Genomic DNA, 25,224 nt, shown 5'->3' with positions numbered 1-25,224 from the left:
TCCACTAAAACGCGGAGGCGCTCGAGGAGCGCATCAATCATGGCTTCACGGTTTTCGTCGAGCATGGACGGCCCATAAAACAAAAACACAAAGAACCACTTCACCTTTCCTTCCGCATCTCAAATGGTTTTCCCATATTTTTTATGTCGTACCCTCGTATTTCTTCAATGTTGCATCTACCAATCTCTATCCCTGGAGGATGGGATTAGTCAAGCATATTCGAAAAGCTGGCAAAAGCCTGTCAGAAATGCAATCAAGGCTAATCATATTCACATAATTGTGGGCAGAATACACCGAGCAATGCAAATATAACCGACGCAACATAACATTGTATAGTAATTAGGATGGACTAATCGAATAAGTAAAAACTTGGTAAACCAAATCAAAATTCGGATTGCCACAATCTCCGGGAATGTCGTCAACAATTCTGGGCACAGCGGTATTTGCCGGAGAATTGTGTGTCTAAATTATTCATAGAGTCCTCTAAGAGAGCTGGGAGCTTGTGTGGTGAGTGTGTGTCTATGTGGTTAATAAGATTATGCAATAGAACTTCCTGCAGGGTCCGGAAATACCCTGGCAGATATTTTAGAATATATGCCCGGGTTTCGTTTGCCTATCCGGGCCAAATGAGCTCGCACCGTTGACTTTAAACTGATGTCAAACTTTGGCATCCGGCGGCTGTTCCTTCGTCCCATCGCTGGATTTAGGATTGCTTAGTGGATGGAGGGTGATAGGAGGTAGGGGAGGTCCTTTCGGTGGCAAGATGTCGCTGCGTGAATGTGTGTTAACAAGTTTAATCAAATGTCGTGAGATACGTGGCATACTTCTAGGCACAAAAGTCGACGCGGCATATGAGCACGTAAAACGGCGAGGGGCCGCGAACTCCGGCTTCAAGAACTTGGAGTGAAAATGAGTTTTACTTTGAAATTACTTTAGTTACGCATTTAAGACATAATGAATAAAAAAATGTGCTAAGCGCTTGCTTAGCAAAGAAAACTTTTTGGCCTATCTCCGACGCCCGGGAAATTCAAATTTCCGGCGCTTAGTTACGCCGTTTAGTCCACACGTTTATACATTTAATTATTCTTTAATGTTTAGACTGAAAAAAAAGCATTTTTAGATGTTCTAGAGAACTATAGTGGGGATTTATTTGCTCTAGTATAGCCCCCCTTTGTTTAGAGACCCTACATCCATGTCGGCCGGGTTAAAAGAACGTCTCGCGTTAACAGTGACGCTTGGCATGCCCAACACTTCTCCATAGATAAGGCCACTAGGCAGGCACTTCAACTGATACCGATAAACGTAAAGCTAGCCGTCGCAGTCGCCGTCGCTGTCGCTGTTCAGCGGCTACGCCGGCAGCGCCGTGGCTGGCGCGTCGAGCAAATTGCCAATTTAAATTGGCCGCGTTAAATTAGTCGAGTTATCAGCCTCCACGGCGACAGGTGTGCGGAAGGTTTACGAATCGGTGGGCGCAGTACTTGGCAATCCATATACCCTGCCGCCCCCCCAAGCATCGGGCAGCGCGGAAAAAAGTGATTCAGACCTTAAATGGCCCGAATGGAGCGGAAATGGTTACGTGCAAAATTGTAAAAATGACCATAGTGTTGCTCTCTGGCGAAGGAAGTGAAAATGTCACTATTTTTTAAGTGCATCCGCAGTCGCAATTAATCTTCGGCCGAACCTAGTGATTCCATGCCCGATCGTCGTGCTCGGCTCAAGTGGTTTGTGTTCAAAAATGAAAAAAAAAGGGAAATCATAATGAATTATGAGTTCAAGCGGTGTACAACACACATATTCTTAACAAAAATCAATCGGAAATATTTATGCTTTTCGCCATTCATTTCCATTCTATTTGACAAATTAAAAGTCAACAAATATATCAATCATCTTGAAGTTGCTGATATTGATATCTAATCAAAAGATATGGCATACATGGAAATATTTTGAGTGTTTTAGTGAAAAATTAGTTTGCGTCAGACCAGTTTTTCAATAAAAGTGGTATATTCCTGGTAAGGGTTCTGGTCAAATTCTTCGGTTGTGAGAAATTCGTGAAATCGTGCTGTTGTTACCTTTGCTTTCCATAAAAAGCTTATCAGGCTGTAAAAGTTACCTTGGTCGTCAATTTAATGTTCCGGCAATAATAAACAAGCTTATGCTATAAACCCGAAATCAAAACCTGAAAACAATTCAGTCATTATGAAATGCAATGAATAAAGAAAGAGAACCTTTCAAGTAATGGAACAACAAATAAAGCTGAAGAAAAGTGTACTGATAACTGCCAGCGAATTGTCAATAAATTAATATAAAAGAGTGACTCGTGACTCCAACTGCGCTTTTTTCAATTGCTTTTTGGCCATTTTGCAGCTGGCCAAAGCCAAAAATCATGGCTGAGAAAGCAAAACAAACGAACAAGCAGTGTTCTATATATTTTTCGATTTTAAAAGTGTACACCGATTAGTTGTTTGTTTGTTTGTTCGGTTGATTGTTCGTTTGTTATCGACAAATCGTATAAGGAAATTCAATTCGATTGGTGGCTAATAAAACCAGAGCTATGGACGATTATGGACGACACCATTAAAGTTGTTAATACAACCACCCACCCACCAACTACGGCATAATGCAAGAAGCCCCAATTGTGGGCCGGCATTGTTGCCTTTCAAGGCATTTGCTTTAGAGCTCTTGCCCAAACAATGAAATCCCCCCGCATAAATAGAAAACAATTAGGCATTTGGAGACGATAAGAGCCAGAATGATAAAAGCCAGCAAGCATTCTGACTCATCGCCATGGCCAGAAAACAAAAACCAGAGAAATTGGTAGCAATTGGTCGCTCCGAGCGGTAATTAAAGCAGCCAGTTGACGATGCGCATAATTTCTGAACTTTGAAACTTTTGTTCCACAAACAAATTTATCAGATGCAAAGCAAATGCTGCTTTCTGGGACAGTTTCTGGGACAGTTGATAAACCGATGTGGTCAACACAGAATTTAGTGGGCCACTCTAGCTCTGAAATCCTTTTGTTTTTGATGTCAGAACTCGAAACTGAAAGCTGATGGTCGAAATCTCTGGGTCGTACTTTTTTTTATGTCTCAGAAGCTCTAGTTAAAACTCAAGAAAAAGTAGTTCTTTGATATGGATAATCAAAAAAAATTGATGTATTTTTAATTTCAGTTTTTTTGCGAGTTTTTTAACAACATTTTTATTATAGAAAGTTTCAGAATAAATAATCGAATAATAATTGAATAATTATGACTTTAATAACGTAAAAAAATATGTTTAATGTTTAAAGGTTTTTTTTCTCATAGAAAGTATAAAATATAGTAACAGTTAAATCATATTTTTTCAATCAGATAACTTTAATCTTTAATCGATTTAAAGCTAATACAGTAGGTCCTATAAAATTTATAAACTGGCTGAAATTCACGAATCGTGAATCGTAAAACCACACAAAATCGAATTGGAATCAAACGATAATCGAAGCATACATAATCCGCGACAATTGCAACCGAACACAACAAATTTATGGCCGCAATTAAATCCTTGACCATAAATCAGAGAATATGGCCGTGGTAATCAAAGTGTTTAACCCACAAATTCAGTGCCAGGAGCAGTAACAACACCAGAGCCAGTAACCGCAACGTATCGAGATAAAAACATTTGGCCAAGATAGAGCGGGGCAAACAACTAACCTCGGCTAATACACACTAACAAGGAGCAAAAGTCATTTAGTTGGCCATTAGGTGGGACGCCCCGTGTACCCGCCATCGAAGTCCCCATCCTCACCAGCAATATGGCCTGCTTTCCCCGCTTATTCCACCATCGAAGCAAAAACAAATTCACGCCCGCCGAAGATGAAAACACCGATACGATACTCAACACACAGGATAGCCCCGTGGTGAGTTCCGCATGCCAGAGATCACGCTCTGGACGATTGGTGTTGCACTTGTCTGATAAGCCCGCTGATAAGTTCATCAAGTGCTTAATTGAGTTAATCGGGGTGGCGCGAAAAAGCCACAAATAATGTGAAGTCAAACAAAAAACAGAAAAGTACAAGTATGAAAATCAAGTAATTCGACAATAAGATACACTACAAGATTGGACAATTACCAAGTTGGAATCCTTTCTCTTCATTTCCTTTGAATTTAATTTAAAGCAGTTTTTTCTATAACATTATTTTTAAAGTATTTCAAAAACATATCCTTTAAAAATTGTGTCAATGTCTCCACACTTAAAAGAAAACATATCTGAAAATAAATATTATTTAGAATGGTCTGTTAGTTATGTACAATTTTCCATTTTATTTTGTCTTCGGTTTATTTTTGTTTCTAAAGATTATTTTCAGCATCAAAGTTAAAATAAAATATATCCAAAAATAATGTTTAAACTTAAACCATTTTGACTGTGTTTCAATAAATCCTTTGTATGGAAAAGCAACTATAATGTACAATAATATACATAATCTGGACTTCACAAATGGAAAGTTCCCATTGGGAACTCTCCCAAAATAATGATTACAATTCTCGAATGATTATGATCCATAACACTCTAAATATAGGGTATTGAATCACGCTAAAATCCGTTTTGAGCAAAACCTTGTTAGCCTTATCATTCACTTTTCTACCCATGACGTTCACTTTTCAACAGGCTTATCTCACAAAAGCCGAAAAAAACTGGGGGAAAAACACGTGCGTCGAACACAGAATTCCCATTAAAATAAGGTTGTGAAAATATTGCTGTAGGTTGTCATAAAAATGTATAAATAATATTACTGACCATAAACCTCTGACTAGCAACTAGTTTAAACGTAAAGCGGGGAAAATTTTGTTTTAGAAAAAGTCCAACACTTTAATAATCAAAAATTCCAAAAATCTAATACTTTGAATTTTGTATTTGAATTGGTCACATGGAATGGCGGAAACTTTTCAAGACAACTTCAATCGCCAAGCACTTGACTTGTTGCAATCTTTGCGTTTCATCAACGACAAACATTCATCGACGTTTCTGTATTACTCGTTGGTATGCAAAAATATGATAAGCATGCATGGTATAAATAGGTGTGGGTCGAAACAGAAATCATAAAAATAAATAAAAAATATTCAGAAGAAAATCAAATTCGTGGCGAGGAACTGGAGGAGGAAACTCATGCATAAATCTAAAAACAAAATGGGCCAAGTGGCGAAGAGATACTTGCAGCCGGAGCTCCAAATGACGTATAAATATGCAGAATCCGTCGGGCTATCTATAGAAGCATCTGTAGCTGTCTCTCCAGAGCCAGACTGACATGTTCCTAGGCACTTGGATGACAATGAACGTGATTGCACGCACAACTTACACGTCAAAGTAATTCTAAATAACTGCTCGACATTCAGGGCCGAAGCCGTTAGAAAAGCATACGCCCCCAGGGAGGAATACTCACAGTTGGTAGCTGAAATTTGGAGCATTCCCATTCTCATTCCCCATTTATTTAATTTTTTTTTTCTCCTAAATTTTTTTTTGGGGAGAAAATCCTTCGAGTGCAAGGCTGCGCGTTGGCCTTATCGTTTGGAGTTTATCGGCCAAAAAGCAGAATTTGGCGCTTCCGTGGGAAAACGGAAAACCTGTCAAAATTCCATCGTTTAGGTCGATTAGCATATCAAAGCAGAGCCAACCAGGCGACTCGCAAATTGACACGTGTTTATTTATGCCTGCACTACCGTAGGGTCCCCCCTAAGGGGTTTGAATATTTCATTAGGCCCCCATGCCAATTGAAAGATAAGATGTAAGAGCTTTTCGCATGAGCGGATTTCAAATATATTTACGTCAAAACTTTTAAATAGGCAGTAAATTAACGAAAAAAAATCATAAACCTACCGCAATGTTTAAACATACAACTTTTTGACACAGTTTCAAAAATAAATTATAAAACAAATAACAAGACATGATGACTTTTATATTAGTTTAAAAGCAAAATAATCAGTGTTGAAAAAATAACTTTTGCTAGAATAATAAAAGCTTTTGACAATAAAATTCTTCTGAAGCCTTGGTATTTGATTTAAATCGGTATCTCATCACCTCTTTAAGCCAATCAATTTGCAATAGTTTACGGAAAATCCCCAACTGACGGATTGAAATCAGAAGAAAAGGATACAAAAAGGACACATTTTCGCAACCATGCGAATTTCGCATAAAATGTGGCAAACAAAGCCCGGCATTTAAAGGACATAATGCCAATGAAAATTGGCTGTGATGTTGTCGAACTAATGGATGTCCACAGACATGGTCGACAAAGCCTTATTGGCCAGAATAAGCTGGCGAAAGGAAGTGTTCAGCATTAAATTGATTTTATGCCATTTTATTGGGAAGGTGTTGTTTTTGGTACCTAAAATACGAAACACCTATTTTTCTGAAAAAGTAAATATATATTTTAATTATAGCCTAGAACTCTGCGAAAACAAAGTCATGGGCTTTTGTTGCAACATTTTGATTGTAGAGAGTTCAGTGCAAATATTGGGCTAATAGAGGTTGTGTGCTCTGTACATGTAGAAACAGATATCAAGACTTTTATTTATAAAAAATGTTTCCATTGTTAGCTTTAACATTAAATATTCGACTAAAAAAAATATATTTTTTCAAACATTTATTTATTCAATCTACTATAGAATATCTCTTTTATTTAAAAGTTCCCCTTGTCTATTTGTTGGCAAATAATATAATTGGAGTTTAATGTCTTTCAGCAAATTGGCCTCTACATCCGTCGCGAGGAGAAGCCACTGTACTCGCCCATCGTCACGCCCAGCGCCAGCGAGGTGAGTAAGCCCCATATTTACCTGAAAATTGTATCGCGTTCGCTTTGCGTTTCCACCTGTTCGTTGGGGAACTGTATTTTGTGGGGACCCGACTAATATTTGCACACATGCTTGTATGTTTCTTATACTTTCAAACGAATTGATGTACACAATACTATCGGCACAAAACACTTGTAAATATAAATATATGTACGAACACTCGACAACGCCTTCTCCTCCAATGTCCAATGACACCCTCACACCACCCTACACCGATGCCGAAACTTTTGCACCGCTTTGTTTGTCTTGGTAAATGTTTTTGGCCAGGCCAAGCTCCAGCGGCTGAGACAGCAGCAGCCGCCCCCCTCAGGTAGCTCCTCCTCTGCCTACGCCTCCGCCTTCGCCTCCGCCACAGCCACAGCGGTTCCCTTCGAAAATGGGAGTGCAAACAATGGAGGCCAAGAGAAGAAGTTTCACTCGAACATGGCCAGGTTACAGAAGGCCAGCAGGGCGAGGGAGATAGATAGAGAAAAGGACCAGGAGGCCCAAGATAGGGAAGAGGACGAGGATGCGACAACGGCCTCTGTCAACGGCAATGCAATTAATGTCACACGCTCAAATTCGAAATTAAAACCGGTCAAAGAGCGACGTCCCACAGCCCTGCCCTCGGAGGTGCCATCCATTGAGATCGAGGAGGATTCGCCGGAGGATGCCAAGGATACGTCGCAGAGCGGCCAGGAGGAGGAGCGAACAGGAGGCAAGGGGCGTGCTAATGCACATGCCGTCAATGTCGTTGATGGCGGCAAGTCAAAACTCAAAGTGAATGTGAACGGCATAATTGATGAGAGGGGCGGTGCCGATGATGTTGCCACATTCGATGTCGCCACAACGCCAAGCACCGCCGCCGCAACACCTGTGACCGAGGGTCCTGTAAAGTTTTTCATTGGTCACACACAGGACCTAAACACACACCAAACAGAGGACACTTTGTCCTGGCAGAGCAGCGATACCAACAACAACCGCAACAACGATGCCAGCAATACCAGCAAACTGGCAAATGGTGTCCTGCCGCTGCAGCGACGGGATCGTGACAAAGAACAGCTCGAGGCTCCACCCCGTGCCAAGAGCTCCAGCAATGTGTCACTCAATTATCTTGCCAAGCCACCAAGCAATGCCGGCAGTCCCAGCCGCAGACGAGTGTCCACGATGCCCGATATTAACATACCGCCAGCACCACCGATGCCCCCGGATCTTCTCGTCCCGGTAACTCCACTCCATTTGCGCAAGAAACGGAGCATGGAGCGTCCCCCTCAGTCGCAGACCCAGACGCAGTCACCTGGCATTCCGCCGGATGCTTCGAATAATCAAGTAAGTAATGAGTTGGGTTGCCAGATGACATGGCCCGGAACTGGCCAGAAGCGTGCGGTTTTTGGTTAATTTGCTAACCTGTCAGCCGCCAGTTGTGGCCAGGATTGACTTCCCCTTTTTGCCCTTGCTTCTAGACTTTTATTTTTGTCTAGAATATACTTAATTTATAAACGTCCTTCGTGACATTTAGTGTGCTTACAAACACTTTTAATATAATATGATTGCTTTTAGCTTAAGAAATGATTATAAAAACTTTCTTGACTTTCAACTATAAGATCTATAAGGTAATAAGGGCATACTCTATAAGACTTTTGTCATGATACATGATACATATACATGACACTTGTTAGATTCTTAGCGAAACTATATGCCTATTTACATTATACTTTGAACAATAACTACCATTCGAACTGAAACATATATTATATAATTTATTATACTTGTATAAAATCCAAAGACATCTCCTCTACCCTTCTGCGATAGTCACTTAGTGTCGGCCAGCTATTTACTCAGCAAAGAAAACTTTCATATGAAAACTAGAGAAGAATCTTATGGTGGGACTTTCGCAGACTTCTGAGTGTCTACCCGAGGGCATACACAAAGAAAATTAGAAAAGCAACAGCTGCTTACAAGTGTGCCGTGCCATCCAAACACACACTTGTAACAACAAGTGAAATGTTAATTGTTCGCCAACAGACACGATCCGAAACTTTTGCCCGGCCATGAGCCAAATAAAGTCGTTTTCGCCAGGTTTTGCTGCATTAGCAGTCTGTGGCTAATCAGACCCTACAGGGCGTCTGTTCAAATGAATCCAAACCTGATACAGCGGAATGTTTCATTTACGGTTGAGATTTCCCCAATGTGGCTAAGAGCAATATAACCAAACTGTTTCCTCAAGGTACACGAGTTTCTAGTTGGCCTAAAATGGCTTAATAGTCCAAGAAAAAAATTGGCCATTATGAGCATTACAAGGGGCCATTTATGGAAGTCCTGGATTTCGGTCAGCCCATCAGGAAAATTTGAAAAATATCAATAAAATGTTGCTTACAGATTTTGATACAGATCAAAAGGGAATCAATATAGAAAAAGATTAAGGTATAAGAATCGGATGAAAATTGTGGAAGATATGGGCATCACAGAAGGCCATATATGGAAATCCAGGATTGTGCAAGGGGTTCCATCAGAAAAATATGAAAAACATCGATCGAAAATTTTGTGGTGAGGTTTTGATGCAGAATGATAGGGAATCGATCTAGAAAACGATTAAGGTATTCCTTTCAAGGATCGGATGAAAATTGTGAAAGATAGGGCATCGCAGAAGGCCATATATGGAAATCCAGGATTCTGCAAGGGGTTCTATCAGAAAAATATCAAAAACATCGATCGAAAAATTTGTTGTGAGGTTTTGATGCAGAATGATAGGGAATCGATCTAGAAAACGATTAAGGTATTCCTTTCAGGGATCGGATGAAAATTGTAGAAGATATGGGCATCACTGGAGGCCATATTTCGAAATCCAGGATTCTGCAAGGGGTTCCATCAGAAAAATATGAAAAACATCGATCGAAAATTTTGTGGTGAGGTTTTGATGCAGAATGATAGGGAATCGATCTAGAAAACGATTAAGATATTCCTTTCAAGGATCGGATGAACATTGTGGAAGATATGGGCATCACTGGAGGCCATATTTCGAAATCCAGGATTCTGCAAGGGGTTCCATCAGAAAAATATGAAAAAAATCGAACGAAAATTTTGTGGTGAGGTTTTGATGCAGAATGATAGGGAATCGATCTAGAAAACGATTAAGATATTCTTTTCAAGGATCGGATGAACATTGTGGAAGATATGGGCATCACTGGAGGCCATATTTCGAAATCCAGGATTCTGCAAGGGGTTCCATCAGAAAAATATGAAAAAAATCGAACGAAAATTTTGTGGTGAGGTTTTGATGCAGAATGATAGGGAATCGATCTAGAAAACGATTAAGATATTCTTTTCAAGGATCGGATGAACATTGTGGAAGATATGGGCATCACTGGAGGCCATATTTCGAAATCCAGGATTCTGCAAGGGGTTCCATCAGAAAAATATGAAAAACATCGATCGAAAATTTTGTGGTGAGGTTTTGATGCAGAATGATAGGGAATCGATCTAGAAAACGATTAAGGTATTCCTTTCAAGGATCGGATGAACATTGTGGAAGATATGGGCATCGCAGGGTGCCATATAGGAAAGCCCAGAATTTCTTAAAAGGTTTCATTTCCTTGAAGTATTTCAAAAGTTTTCGGGTCTATAATTTGCCTATTGCCTATAAATTTTAAGTATATATATATTTTTATTAAAACAAAGACATCCTCCTACCTTTTTTAAACTTTTTGAAGCGATTGAATATAAAATTAATCTCATACCGAATAAAATCTCAGATACTATCTCTTCAAAAACACACAGATGTTTAAAACCATGTCATTTTTTTACATTTTCGCACGGAAACTTCAAGGATCAAATAACTGGGCCCAAGGAGAGCAATTCCAGCGATGGCTCGGCTGCGAAAACACAACGCGTGGACGGCGGAATCATCTACGTTCGACCGAATGTGCCCATTCGGGGCGACATTGAAATCGAATTTATTGCAAAGGACGAGGCGTAAGTTGGGGGACTGCCCTCGAATTAGAGAGAAAAACAAACAAGCTCTGCTTATTACCCCCATGAATTCGATTCACAGCACACGCAATCTCATCCGGACGGCCATCGAACGCAATGATTTCCTCAATAATCTAATGGACAAGGAGCGCAAGGAGATGGTAATCAATGCAATGGCGCCGTGCTGCTACAAAAAGCACAGTTTTATCATCCGCGAGCACGAGGAGGGCTCCGAGATATATGTTTCCGCCGAGGGTCAGTACGATGTTATCCGTGCGGGTCAACTGGTTGGAAACTTTGGTCCGGCCACTGTATTCGGAGAGCTGGCAATTCTCTATAATGCCCCTCGCCAGGCCACCATACAGGGTAACACCCAACATAAGCTCTTTTTTACAAAAAGTATCCGATTTTAAGACTCGATATTTTCCATCAGCTGCCACGGATACCCACGTTTGGAAAATTTCACGTGAAACCTTTCGGGCCATCATGCAAATCTCCGGCTCTAGGGAGCGCGAGGAAAATCTTCAGTTTCTGCGCTCGGCGCCGTTTTTACAGGAGCTTGACCAGAGCCTGCTGCACAAGGTCGTGGATCTTCTGCAAAGGGTAATTTATCAAGCCAGCCATTCCAATTTCCCAAATCAGTTTTTTAATATTATCGCAGAAATTCTACGAGACCGACACTTGTATTGTGCGGCAAGGCGAGGTGGGCAACGAGTTCTACATCATCCGGTGCGGAACTGTGACTATAAAAAAGAAGGACGAGCAGGGCCAGGAGCTTGTGGTGGCAAAAAGGCGAAGGGGCGAGTACTTCGGAGAGCAGGCACTTTTGAATGCGGATGTTCGACAGGCCAGTGTTTATGCCGACGCCCCAGGCACGGAAGTCCTAATGCTGGACAGAGAGTAGGTCCTTTCCTAATGGTCTTAATATTTAAATATTTTATTAAACCTTTCCCCAGAGCCTTTATAAGCTACTTAGGAACTCTGAAGCAACTCCGGGAGAAGCCTAGCAGCCAGCAGGGCGAATCATCGGGAAGATCTAGCAACAAGTCCTTGGAGTTCGACAACGAATACTCCCAAGTGGCCATTTCCGAGCTGAAGAAGATTGCGACCCTCGGATGCGGAGCCTTTGGACGCGTAGACTTGGTGGCGTATGGAAAAAAGGCCTTAGCCCTGAAGATCATCAAGAAAATCGAGGTGGTAAAGCAGGATCAAATCGAGCACGTTTACAACGAGAAGAATGTTATGATTAAGTGCCGGAACTCACCCTTTATAGTGCAGTAAGCCATAAATCTCACAGCTCATAACTCCGGCGGGTACTTAAGTTCCACTTTATTTTAGGCTCTATCGCACGTACCGGAATGACAAATACGTTTACTTCCTAATGGAGGCCTGCATGGGCGGTGATGTATGGACGGTGATGTCAAAGCGGCAGTATTTCGATGAGAAGACCGCCAAATTTATAGCGGGCTGTGTTGTCGAGGCATTCGATTATTTGCACTCCCACGACTTTATTTACAGGGACTTGAAGCCCGAGAATTTAATGCTGGGCACGGACGGGTACTGCAAATTGGTAGGTGTTTTAAATCTCTAATACATTTATCAGATTTTAGTATGTTCTGTAATTAATCTCTATTACAGGTCGACTTTGGCTTTGCAAAATTCGTACGTCACAATGAGAAAACCAACACCTTTGCCGGCACTCCGGAATATGTGGCTCCCGAGATTATCCTGGATCGTGGCCATGATCGTGCTGTCGACTACTGGGCTTTAGGTATCTTGATCTACGAACTGCTCGTCGGAAAAACGCCGTTCCGGGGAGTCAACCAGATCAAGATCTACCAGCAGATCCTCAGCGGCATCGATGTCATCCACATGCCTTCGCGGATACCAAAGTCCGCACAGCACCTGGTCAGGCATCTCTGCAAGCAGCTACCGGCGGAGAGACTGGGCTACCAGAGGAAGGGAATCGCGGATATTAAGCGGCACAGCTGGTTCGAGAGCTTGGACTGGCAGAAGCTGAAACAGAAGCAACTGCAATCGCCCATCAAGCGGCCCCTGAAGAGCTGGACGGACCTCCAGTACTTCGGCCCATCTGGAGTGGAGAACGACTACGAGCCGCCGGAGGAGATGAGCGGGTGGGACAAAGACTTTTAATAGGAAAGAGTTCGAAAGTAAAGTATTTAATCGGATATTAGTTAGTAGTCATGAAGAACTTGTACTAAAAACAGCCACAAAGCAGCCATAACAAAGTAATCTTAGCTTAGCTTTTAATAATAAGATTAATTTTAAAATAAGATCAATTTGTAGTTTTTGTATTTTATTTAATTTACTAACTCTGAGCCATTTTACTTCACAAATGTAATTAAGTTATGTTTAATTTATATTTCCATGGCTAAACATTTTTCTAATATTTCTTTTAATATGTAAAAAAGATAAGAACTTTGAAAGAATTTTCAACAAAATGACAATAAACATTTTATACTAAATTTAATTAATTAATCTATATTGCCATTTCTTAACTAATCTTTTATATCTTAAATGAACTAAACCCTGATTATCTTACACTTGAAGCCACTACCTTCTTGCTCCATGAAGTCACACCAAAGACAAACAAATAAATTCAATTAAACGCTTTCTCTGAAATTGCATTCTACTCTCAGTTTCTTGCCAAATGCAATTCTGAATTCTCACACAAAGTTGAGAGGTAGAAGACTACTTTGTCTCCAACAGGTAAGAGACAAGTTCTCCCCTTCCTGAGTATGAAAACTTATTGGGACGTCATAGTCTTGCTTCGTTAAATTATGGCTTTCTCAGAGAACGGCTTTTATCATCGCCATCAATACCACTGTCACTCCTTTGTCCTGCTGGTGGTTGTATCCTCGTTTGTATGTTTGGTTTTCATCAGGCAGAACGGCTTATTGTTTTCTCTAGAACTATGACTACATATCGGACATTTATGTCCTCTAGCTCTTTGAAATTCCCACTCAAAGACATACTTTCTGCTTTGTTATTTCATTTGAAAAGGTGTTACGGAGGGAATGTTGCACGAAATTCCAATAGGGGTACACTTTTAGGTAGGTTAATAAGTGGTCTTTGAGGCAAGGTCCTCTAGGGCATACTGAGTTAATTTGAAAATCATAATAATATTCTAAAAATTAATAATTTCTTGGACTATTTCCAATCAATTTTTCAGATTCCTTCATTGACAAATCAATTGAAATTCTACCCATAGGGGCAGTGAAAAATTTCAATTTTATTCACAAAAAAAAAATGAAATAAGCTAAGCTGCAAACGTGCTCGACTCTAACAACATTGTTAATCAATAATTTATTGTAGTATGAAAGGACGAAAAATTTCAAAGGGATGAAATATAGGGATCCATAGAAAAGGGGACCTTTCTGGGCTCTCTGTAGACATTCGCACTCATTTAACAATTTTACGCTTCGTTTAAGAACCGTAATGGGATTGGCCAAGACCACTTGGAAAAGTTCCGCCACCGCCTTTGATATCCGGGAATTTTGGTATATATATTTTCTGTTTCTATTTCTTTTTTGCGGCCAAAAGTTTGTGCGGAAAAAAAGCATTTGCATGGCTTTCTTAGTTAACCTTTTTTTTTTTTGCACCAGTCGAAACGCCATCACGGAAAAACTAAGCGGCGGTTTTTTGTCGTCCTTGCCCCCGTCCTGGCGCGTCCTGCCTTGCCGGTTGAGCGAGCACAGTTTCCCAACGGAAATGATGACATTTCGTCTAACTTTGTCGCCGATGCGGTGTGCAGTCGCATAGAAATGCTGGAAGGTGTCTAAGAAATGGCACCGCCACACTCCCACACACCATACGACAGTTGCGAAATGAAAATTTTCACTTTGCCAGGCGGTAGAGGAAATTGTTGAAATGTTCCTCGGTTCCTGCCCAATGCCACAAAATTGAAATTGTGGCCAAATGTTGTCGACGTCGTTTTTTTTATTGATTTCCCCAGCACACTTATACAATTTTCCTTTCCTTTCCTTTCCCTCTTTTTGCGGCCTTTTTGGCGGAAGGAAGGTAGCAAAATGTTATTATCAATTATCATTTATTATTGCAGACCATTTTTTCGGTTGGACGATTATGTTTTCGTATTCTTTGTTGCCATTTCCGCGGAACAGTTTCTTATTTATTTACTTTGTAAGCCAAGGAAACGGACCTGATCGATGTGGTTGCTTGATTGTTGAACAAGTATTATCCTATATACTGATTCAGTGTGATAAGTTTCCAAGGCACCTTGACATTGAAAGCGAAAGATTTCCTAGAACTTCGCCTTAAATATCCCTAAGAAACGTCAAGTCAATATTTACTGTGAAATGATGTGGAAACTCGTAGAAAAGGATACACAGCCAGTCTAATATATGCATGAAAATACATGTCACAACATCTGCTAAACAAATTTCTATTGCTCATACACAGCCCCCATTTATGAAAGTCCTTTCAGCCTGCTCCTCGAAAAGCTCCATGCAAATGCAAATTGAATGACAGCCTTTTCAATGCAGGGCTTTAAACAAAAATAAGACCCTAATCAAAGTAACTATTGTTTACTCTACACAGACCAGCTGCTAAAAGGATATCCCTCATCCTGACAAAAAATGATAACAAATTGTAAGTTATGTTGGCAGAAGCTAAATCAGGGGAATCAGATCATTCCTTTAGATTGGAATTTACAGGCTGCCACAGTTTATTAGTTAAGACTCCCATAAACTGTAAAGTTGGCCCTAAAAACTCATTCCTGAAGGCCAAGAGTCATCATTAGGCTAAAACAAATCAGAGCTATGCTTCGGAGTACGGACCATATAAAGCATTCATTTCCCAAATGAAGCGACTCGTTGGCCATTTTCAGTTGACAAACATGCACAAGCAATACCACTTACTAGTGATCACCCAGGGTGCAATTAGGATTTGAGTGTTCCAATAACGATTTACACAAAAGCGGGCCCACAGGCCATGGAGGTCCTTCTGGGAGCAGGGAACGTGCGGTCTAGCAAATAAGCTTTAAAATGTTACCAATCGAATGTATCGAACAAACGGCAAATGCAAAAGTTCCTTTTCGACACAACAAGGACACCGCACGTATGGGGCAGCCTAGCAACAAGAGTGGCAATTATATGGAAGCTGGAGCAGAGGAGTCCTTTTACAGTTCCAGTTCCAGTACCCCAATCCAATCTAATCAGCTTCGGTCGAAAAGAATCTGTTTACAATATTGACAATTTTGTTTTGTGGGCGAGACCTAAAACTAGAGGTTGAATCAAAAGTTTATTTTTATGCTGAGGAAAAAAGTTAAATTTGCATATTTTTTTGTCCTGGCCAGACCAGTTCAGGCAGGGCCAGTTGTCCTTTTTTCTTCTTGAGAGCTTCTGGTTCATGCTTCTTGCTGTTAGCCAATTTGTGGCCGAAAAAGGAGATGGCTGGCGAGTTAAGGCCCTGCCACATAAACACTTCCCTGCTGAATACTATGAATAAATAATGAGCTTTGTCTTCCATCGCCCGGCACGGACCGTTCCGGCCAAGTGATGGTCCTTGCAAATGCATACTTACAGAAGTACCTCGTACCTCGTCGGCAATGGGCTCATGCAATATTTCTGTACCATTTAAGCGGTAAGAGTCTTAAATTTAGCAGAAATCCTTAAGGATTGCACAGAGCTTAGGACAATCAATGCCACTGCATGGTCGGACTATTAAATGTCGATAAATCAAAAAAAGAAATACGTATCTCGGAGGGTGCATTGGTAATAAAAATCTGGAATAAATATCCGTGCAAACGTAAACATATGTTGACTAAAATCACATTACCGCTCGGCCCTCTTCGCTGGAATCAAATTATGTTATTCTCATGAGCAGCCCGAAAGTATGCAAATATTTGTTAAGCTCAAACACTGGATGCGCCAACCTCTTGCCACACTCGACATACGGCATACGGAATACAGAAGAAAGCTAAGGCAACAATGAGGTAGCCAGGCAAAAAGGTCGTTAGATTGTTAACAAGTTCATAAAAAGACGCTGGCATACAAAAACGACACACTGGCGCACACACCCAAGGGGGTCAGAGGCTGAGGCGGAGCGGGGGGCTAAGGACACCACAGCAAGGACTGCCTAAATACTATACGACGCGTCTCGTTGCGTATTTACAGAGCACTTTTCCCGTTTCTGCTGCTGCTGCTTCTCAACAAGTACCGGCAACAAAAATGCAAACAAGTATGCACTGAAAAAAAACCTATTCCTCCATTAAATTTCATATAAATTATGAAATAAATGGAAAAACGTTGAAAAGCTCATTAAAATTATAAGCTCTTTACTTTAATAGATTGGAAATAAACCGTTTAACTAAACTGTATTTCAATTGAGAAACAATAATTAGCAATAAAACTTATTCACTTATCATTAAAAACAAATAAACATATTAAGTATACGACTCGTTGATTCGAAACTACCATTGATAAATTAAGTATACGACTAGTGGGACTCCAATGAAACAAGTTTCATATTATTATTTTATTTAATTCCAAAGGAAGGTGAAACGTTAAAACTTAAATAAATTTAACCAAATAACTAATAATTTTAAAACCAAAATATATATAATATATATTACAGAAATTTATGCACATGTCGCCTTTCACAATTTCTATTAAATATAAGCCACTTAAATTTTTTTAAGCGTAAACAGACGAGTTAAGAGGTGGGTGGGTAGAGGTCAGAGCGACTATGAATATGGGTATGGGTGTGTGTGCACAACAACTGAACTGAAAACTGAGAGCTGCGAGCTGAGAAGGGCTCCTGCGGTTGTTTGCATTAGGCAATTGATGTTTATTATTTCTGAGGGGATCAGGAGGCAGGACCGGCGCCGTCACCGTTCCGTTGCCTTCGCGGCCAACAAAGCGCTATTTGCCGTTGCCATTCCGGCTGAATGCCCGGGTCTTTGCAAGCAACAGTTAAAGTATAATTTGCTTTGGCTTAAACCGTATTAAAGCCTAATGAATGCAGCATGCGGCATGCACCATTCAGATGCATTAGCATGAGTCTTTGCCACACTCCCACCTAAATCCCCCTCCCCCTAAAATCCGCAAATTGCAAAATGGCCATAAGCATTTTCAGGTTCCAGCATTATTTAATAAACAGTTTAGTGGGCCGGCAATTAAACCCAATTTGTAACCGCAATAGAATTTGCTTTAAATTTAATGCCGCATCGGATCGCATAAAATATATGGCTGTGCAAATTAATTAAATTCCCATAAATATGGTATTATTAATTATTTGTTTTGTTTTTTTCAATATTAGAGCTTTTAAAATGGACAAGTAGATATTTCCTTTATTAGCTTTGGCTTATGATTAATTTATAAATTAAAAATGTATAATTAAGGACTATTGTTTTAGAGAAAAAAAGCACCAGATTTTTATGAATGGCCATTTTCCACATGCTCCGTTTTTTATTGATTCTCTCAAAGTTTCATCAATTTTAATATAAACTCAATTCGTTGAGGAGAAGCATGAGGAGAGTTCAGTGTACAGTCTAGCATCAATTGAAAAAGATAAAGTTTTAATTAAAAAGAAAATATTTATTCAATATTTATGGAAAGAATAGCGCAGTAAAACCCGAATATTGAATTATTTAGTGAATCGTTGCGGGACGCACAAATGTTAATAATTGAAATACTCAGCCCAAAAAGCCCGACCACCCTAAAAAGTTTCAAAAGAAAAACTGGTATAACAAATAGGCGGAAAACTTTCGCCGTCGGCCAATTAATAATAAATCGCGAGCCTGGAAAGACGGCGGAGGAGAGACTGAAAATCAACGTCTAGCAACTAATGATGCGCCTCATTTAAGCGTCAAGAAAGCAAACCACGTGTACCAACAAATTACCGCCACAAAAGCGAAAAACTTTGCCAGATAGCCATCGACCTCCCACCCGGTATCCGCCATCCGCAACCCGGAAGGTTAAAGGTGAACCAAATAGCGAAAGGTAAACTGTAAACGGTTTCAAAAAACTTGAGAAAAGGTTCGAGCTGACTTAGCGCTTGATTAAACGCCACACAAAAACCTGGCCGTAACCCATTGTGTTGTGGGGTCGGTTGATTGATAAGGCAAATTGGTGTGCAGATTGTATCCTCAACCGGCCACTTTTCACCCGGAAAACTTTCTCACAACCAATGCAAATTAGGCCTTAGGCGTGCCAGTTGAAAACTTGGCGATTTTTAATTAATTCATAAATGAAGAAAAAGTATCGATCCTATCACTTTCATTTTTTAAAGCCGTAGGAGTTCAAAATTTCTTCAAAGACAGAAGGTATGCCATATGCGAGTACATATAATAAAAGGTAATTTAAAAAGACTTTTCATATTGTTGGAAAATTTGCCGACACTGCCTTGCGGCATAATTAAATTCTCTAATTGAGTTACCGGAGCTGTCATGGATTGCCTGTGCCAATTTCATTCCATCTTCCCATCGTCCTGGCAATGTGGTTGCGCCTGTTTCTGTTCAGGACTTTTTACATTTCGCTGACTTTGCTAATAAATTATTGTATGCCAGTCAAACTCTTGGAGGCATAATAATAAAAAAAAAAACCAAAAAGCGCCGACAACAGTCAGTCGGGAATGCTTTATGTTGGCTATGCGTAAATTGCTTTCGCTTCTCTGATTTATACTCAATGCACGAAAATTGGTCCAAGTCATAATTTATGCTTGAAAAAAACCACATCCAGCCAAGAACAGAAAAAAAAAAGAAAAGGAAAACCAGAACACCCATAAACAGAGAAATCTCTTCGTGCATTTAGATAATTGGTGATTTTATTGACTAAGAAATAATGTGCCGGCAAATTCTATTTGAATTAATAAAATGGCTGGCAAGCTAAATTATTTGCCACCAGACAACGTATTTGCACTTAATTTTCTTAATTTTTATTTACAGATGAGAAGACACAATTGCAATTAAAGCCTTAAGATTTATGTTGTGGCATTAACTAGTAGTTTACTTTTGTCATTGGTTGTATAATACTGTCTGCTTTAATCTTCTCAAATCTTAAATAATTTCCTTAAAACTAAATAATGTTGAGAGTACTTAATTTTCCGCTAAAAGCTCTGCCCGGTAAGGATACTACGGCGCATTCAGCCCCTTAACTTTATTGGGTGTTTATTGAAATTTATGGCTCGTTCGGCTTTGGCATAACAAAGTTGAGTGCTTTATATGTTCGGCAATATGTTGAATTTATGGCTTAGCTTAATGGCCAGTGTTAGCACTAGGCTTGAGCAGAGCTTGTTGGTTTATTAGCCAGCTAATCAATGCAATAGTTATGCATGTTCTCTGCCAGAATATATGGAATAATATAAATATAAAAAATACTAATTTATAGATAGGATAATATTCTTAGAGAATACATAGCATAACTTCCACATTCAACTACAAATACTAATAAAAATAATTGAGAAGATTAAAGCTCTCAGGTAAATCCCTCAATCGAATTCAATTAGAAAATCCAAATTTAATTTTAATTATGCATTTATCGTTGACTTAATTATATTAACAACTAATTGAATTGAAACCCTGCAATTGCATTCGAAATATTAACATAATTAATACTTGACAAGCGTTTCGGATATTTTATCGATAAAAACAGGGAATTTGTCATAATTCAAGGAATCCACCCAGCTCCAGTCTGCGTTTGACATTAATTGGCAATTAATTTAGGCCACCATCCACGGAATGCTCAGTTGCAAAATGTCAAGTGACTGAATGAATGCCAAAGGGCAAACCAAATGGAGTCTCCGGAAAGTATACTCCAAATCCATACAGAAAATCCACTTCAGCGCCACGCCAATTGCCAGACAAAGTCAGAAAGGCCTTCCTAAAAAAAGCTTCCATTTCATTTGTAAACAAAAGCATTCCGTATTGGCCTCCTCCGAGGGCCACAACAATTGTATAGGCCAGAACAACTAACCCATGGCTTTTGTTGTTGGCCCTGCTGAGCTTTTATTTTTGTTATGCGGGGTTTTCTTATTTCGTTTTATTTTTTTTTAAATAAATAAAAAAAATATTTTCCTTTTGTCCGAATCCTCCCCCAAGCTGTCTAGATAATGTTTTGGCGTCGGCGTGATGGACGGCAGTTTAACTGCAAAATCAATTTATAGCCTGGCCCACATTTTTGTTGTATAACTAAATTATAGATTCATGACTTTCCATTTCTGGAGTCATCCCTAATCTTGGGTTAATATAGTAGGTACCTCCTAAAAATGCTGGCCAAATCAAATGTGCGTGAAAAATGTTCAACCGAAAAGAGCCCGAAAGTCAAAAGGTCCTTTTAGTAAGAATTCAACTATGTGGAAAATGCCAGACCTACTACTAAAAAAGAGGACTATTATTTAATTTTATTTACGCATCATTTGCAACTTTCTTCAGCATTTTTCGGCAGATGCAGAAAGCAAAGTTTCAGTTCCCTGTAGGCCATTTGGTAGCTTCTGTTTTGTTGACAAGACAATTTGAAAGATACATACAGCACATAAGAAGTCTACTGAGGCACAAAATACACACCCAGGCACACATTGCCTCACACCCGCTAATACACACACAACAAATAAAATATTAATGCGGCAGATCAAAGCAAAACATACCGTAAAACTTGCGAATTATCCGCGCATACACAGCTCCCCTTGAAAAAGGAAAAAGTTTTATATTTTGTTTTCTGTTTGTTGGTCCAAAAAGTCAATTTATGGTTTTCCACCCGCATAATTTCATTTTATTTGGCCGTGTTTGGTTTGTTCATATATGAGTGAATTATGCAAAAAAAAAAAAAATATGGAGCATTTTGTTTCAAAAGCCTGCGACTGAAGGTTACGTTGCAGAATTGAAATTCCCATGAAAAAACCCCGACTTTCAGGTTCATCAAACTATGAAAACAGCTCCATTAAATTACATTGGATTGAAGCATGGATAAAAGATTTTTAATTAATTATAAAAAAATTTTATTATAGCCAATAACATAAAGAGGTAAAGCCTATTGTGTAATGAAACACTTTATGTTAGAAGGCTAGAAAATAAAGCATATTTCTATGTCCTGGCGGTGGGATGAGCTAAAATGCTGACAGCGTTGACCAAAAACTGCATCGCCAAAGCCATTTATCAAAACTAATAGCCGACTAGATAAAGTGTGAAAAAGTGGAAAACGATAGGACGAAAGTAAAACCATTAAAGCGAATGCAACAAGGACGAAAGGACATGCCGGCACATGGCAAGTGGCACCTACAAAATTACAAACAAAGCGCCAAAAAATAAGTACATATTTTGTGTTGAGAGCAGCAGGCTGGATTTTATGTCATCGGCCATTTGAAAATAGAAATTATCGAGTCCATCAATCAAATAATTTAGAATTGAAATAAAAGCGAAAAAAAATGGAGCAACTGGATTTCGGAAGAGAGTTTCGAGAAGCGAGCTTCGGAGACGGCAACGCGAATAACCAACGAAATCGCTCCACCATCTATCGAATATTAAAAGTCATAGTCCACGTATTTTATGAATTAAAAAAATGGATCTCCTTTATGATAGAATGGTTCGAGATTATTGCCAATGTCCCGCTTAACTACTTGAAGGAAAAAAAGATCATCGTTCACCCAGACACTCTGGCCGAGTTCAATCAGTCCCGTGGTTGGAAAACAGCTGTCTACAAGGGCGTGGAGTTCCATCCCAACTGCCCCTACGAGCTGATGGCCTTGCTGACCTATCACGATATCGTGGTGCTCCATGACGAGCGGAGCATCGCACCTACAAAGTTCAGTGCCTACGAGCAAAAGAACGCAACTTGCATGGCATTTCGACCTTGGTCGCATGGCTATGAATTGGCTGTGGGATGTGCGGCCGGAATTTTCCTCTGGACCAGTAATGTAAGATCTTGCCCGGACTTTGAAATCCGCGACAAACAAACCCGCACTCGCATGCAACTGCTGAAGGACGATGGACACGTCTATGTAACGTCGCTGCAGTGGAACGAAGATGGCACAACTCTTGTCAGTTCTTCCCTGGGTACGAATCACATTATTATGTGGGATCCGGACAGCCGCCAGAAACTGCGTTTGATTCCGCATCCTGGCAATGGATGCTCCTTCTTCCTACTGAAGTACACTCCGAACTTTCGCGCCCTGCTCTGTGGCCAATGCGACGTGGGAGCTAGCCTCTGTGTAGTGGGCGGCCGCTCCAACTGGCGACGGTTTCAGGTCCTGACGGAACACAAGATTCAGACAGCGGGTTGGACCTGCTGCAGCACCTACATCCTATTTGTCGATAAGGGCAGCACCATCTTATACTCCTGCAAAGCGGACGAGGAAATGGAAGTTTTTCTACAACCGGAACCGAGTTGGACTCTCGAAAAGGTCACCGATCTCAAGGAGATTACCACGATTTATGGCGAGAAACGAGAAGGTGGAGAACCACACACCATTGTCATGGATCCTTTCGGCATTTACATAGCCATCATCTTCAAGGACCAGCCTTTTGTGTTGCTGGCTCTTCTGATTTCCCCTCGAGGCTCTCGCTTGATATTCCGTCCCCTGGAATATATTTGTTATGAAGTTGAAGAAGCTGATAAGTCTGATAACGACATCTTTCCGATATGCATGGGTTTTGCGAAACCTCGAATAGATGAACCGCACATCCGTTGGTTGGTGATTGTTTGGAGCTCGGAACGCGTTCAGCGGAAGGTTTTGGAAGTAAATACTATGAAAGAAGCCCTCAATATTCACAGCCTTAAAAATACTTAAATATCAGAATAAAAAGAATGAGAAGGCAGAGTCCAACTGCATTTTATCCTCCTGTTTCACTTTGCGATTGCTGCTATTAAATACTCATCCTTTCATATGAATATTCAATGACTCCGCTTATGCAAATCGGGGTAGAGCTCGAGTGGCAGGCAACCAGTTTTCGGATTCCACCTGCAACACACTTCTCGTTGGGATTTTCGCCGCTTTTGCAAAGTATTTTCCCTTTATCCGGCCAGTCAGCTTAATGCCAATAAATTGTTACTGAAAAATTGGTTCCCACATAGATGTTTCTCACTTTTTATGATTCATGTAATGGATATATTGCGCAATGAGATACAGATTTTTTATTTGCCAGAGACCTATCCGAATTAATCGACAATTTTCCAATAAAACTCCGCATTTGACCCTAATCATAAGCTTATAATGTATGCATATCCTTGCTCTTTCGGGCTTTTTTTCGGACTAAAATGCGCTTTAACGACTCCCTCGATGCCGACACATGTCGAGGCACGTGCTACAAAAAAGGGCAAAGTAAAAAATAAATTTATTCAGTCTAACGACCAACTCGCAATGGATATTGACAATTCAAAGTTAATCTAAGGGGCTAATGAAAATTGATTTCGGGCTGATTGTGCGAAAAAAAGGATATACATTTTTTAGCTTTTTATCAACAAAATAATACAGACTTCATATTATATAATAGAAAATATAATACAACTATTTAAAAGGCAATCACAATCCAGATGGTTTCTGAATCTCAATATTGACAAAGTTGCACACAAAAAGATACAGAATAGAAGGGGATTAGTAGGTTTAAGCTGCACGGAAACAAAGTTGCAAGGAGCCAGAGCCACTCCAATCACAATTCCAAGCCAAACCAACATTGACTTTCCTTGGGTAAATAATCTTAAAAACTGAAATGCCATAAAGGAAGTATTACCAAGGCAGAAAAAGTGCAAAAAACATGAATGCAAATAAGTTTCCAACAATTGCCTAGGAAAGAACAGTATTCATGAATCACTTAAATTCCCCAGACTACAAAGGACTTTGTCCTTGCACAGTCCCTATACCTATGCGGTACACGGAACTAATTGAATTATTGCCCGATGTTACAGGTCTAATAATATTATAATAAGAGGCCTCCACAATACAACGCTCATTTTTTGGGGCTCTGGAACTAAAGTTAAGACCTAAGGAAATAAACAAAATGAATTTTTATTGCCAACATACAGGAGTTAGTTCCGTAAAAACCCACAAGAGTAAAAATTCTAAAGACCGTAGCATTAAAGTTTAATGTTGGGGGCAAAAATGTGTAGCCATAAAAATCATTTAAATGTTTGCTTGCCGAGATCTCTGTGTGAGAATATGTGAGAATATTGCAATATTAATAATACACAATGTTTTGATCCAGAGAAAAAAAATAGTATCTGAAGAAAGTGTGATTTCTGCATATCCTCGTATGTTTTTTGAACCGGCAGACTTGCCACAACACTGCCAAATTTTCTGGCATAACAAATATTGCTGATATCACAATTGTTGGGGGAATATATTATATCACTGCCTTGTGATTCGAAAACCTTTCCAGAAAAAGCTGTATTTATTGTTTTAGCATATTTTTGCGCAAAACATCAAAAATACAATTTGATGCAATGAATGCGAGTCACTGAAATGGCAAACTTGGCAATAATTTTGC

General features: G+C 39.8%; 3 protein-coding genes across 9 annotated transcripts in view; 2 read left to right on the top strand and 1 right to left on the bottom strand.

The window, feature by feature from the left end:
• Nucleotides 1–25,224, bottom strand: part of LOC6496967 — a 107,162-nt gene that overhangs the window by 77,386 nt on the left and 4,552 nt on the right. The gene's annotated exons all lie outside the window — the stretch shown is intronic.
• Nucleotides 1,418–13,412, top strand: LOC6498550 (cGMP-dependent protein kinase 1). 4 transcript variants are annotated; one of them, XM_014906694.3, is made up of 11 exons: nucleotides 1,418–1,721; nucleotides 3,597–3,892; nucleotides 6,711–6,782; nucleotides 7,089–8,129; nucleotides 10,627–10,772; nucleotides 10,852–11,135; nucleotides 11,203–11,372; nucleotides 11,431–11,669; nucleotides 11,726–12,046; nucleotides 12,108–12,339; nucleotides 12,408–13,412. In XM_014906694.3, the coding sequence occupies exons 2-11, from the start codon at nucleotides 3,788–3,790 to the stop codon at nucleotides 12,921–12,923; spliced, it is 3,126 nt and encodes a 1,041-aa protein (XP_014762180.1). In that variant the 5' UTR covers nucleotides 1,418–1,721; nucleotides 3,597–3,787; the 3' UTR covers nucleotides 12,924–13,412. The 4 variants fall into 4 exon arrangements, with proteins under 4 accessions (XP_014762180.1, XP_001963043.2, XP_044572346.1 ...); XM_001963007.4 differs by having other exon boundaries at nucleotides 1,418–2,009; XM_044716411.1 differs by lacking the exon at nucleotides 1,418–1,721 and having other exon boundaries at nucleotides 3,323–3,892.
• LOC6498551 (aladin) lies at nucleotides 22,088–23,814 on the top strand. Its single transcript, XM_001963008.4, has one exon. The coding sequence runs from the start codon at nucleotides 22,170–22,172 to the stop codon at nucleotides 23,529–23,531; it is 1,362 nt and encodes a 453-aa protein (XP_001963044.2). The 5' UTR covers nucleotides 22,088–22,169; the 3' UTR covers nucleotides 23,532–23,814.

The sequence above is a fragment of the Drosophila ananassae genome, chromosome 3R, assembly GCF_017639315.1.
Source record: "Drosophila ananassae strain 14024-0371.13 chromosome 3R, ASM1763931v2, whole genome shotgun sequence".
In the NCBI taxonomy this organism is placed as follows: domain Eukaryota; kingdom Metazoa; phylum Arthropoda; class Insecta; order Diptera; family Drosophilidae; genus Drosophila; species Drosophila ananassae.
This window is presented reverse-complemented; position numbering and strand designations above follow the sequence as displayed.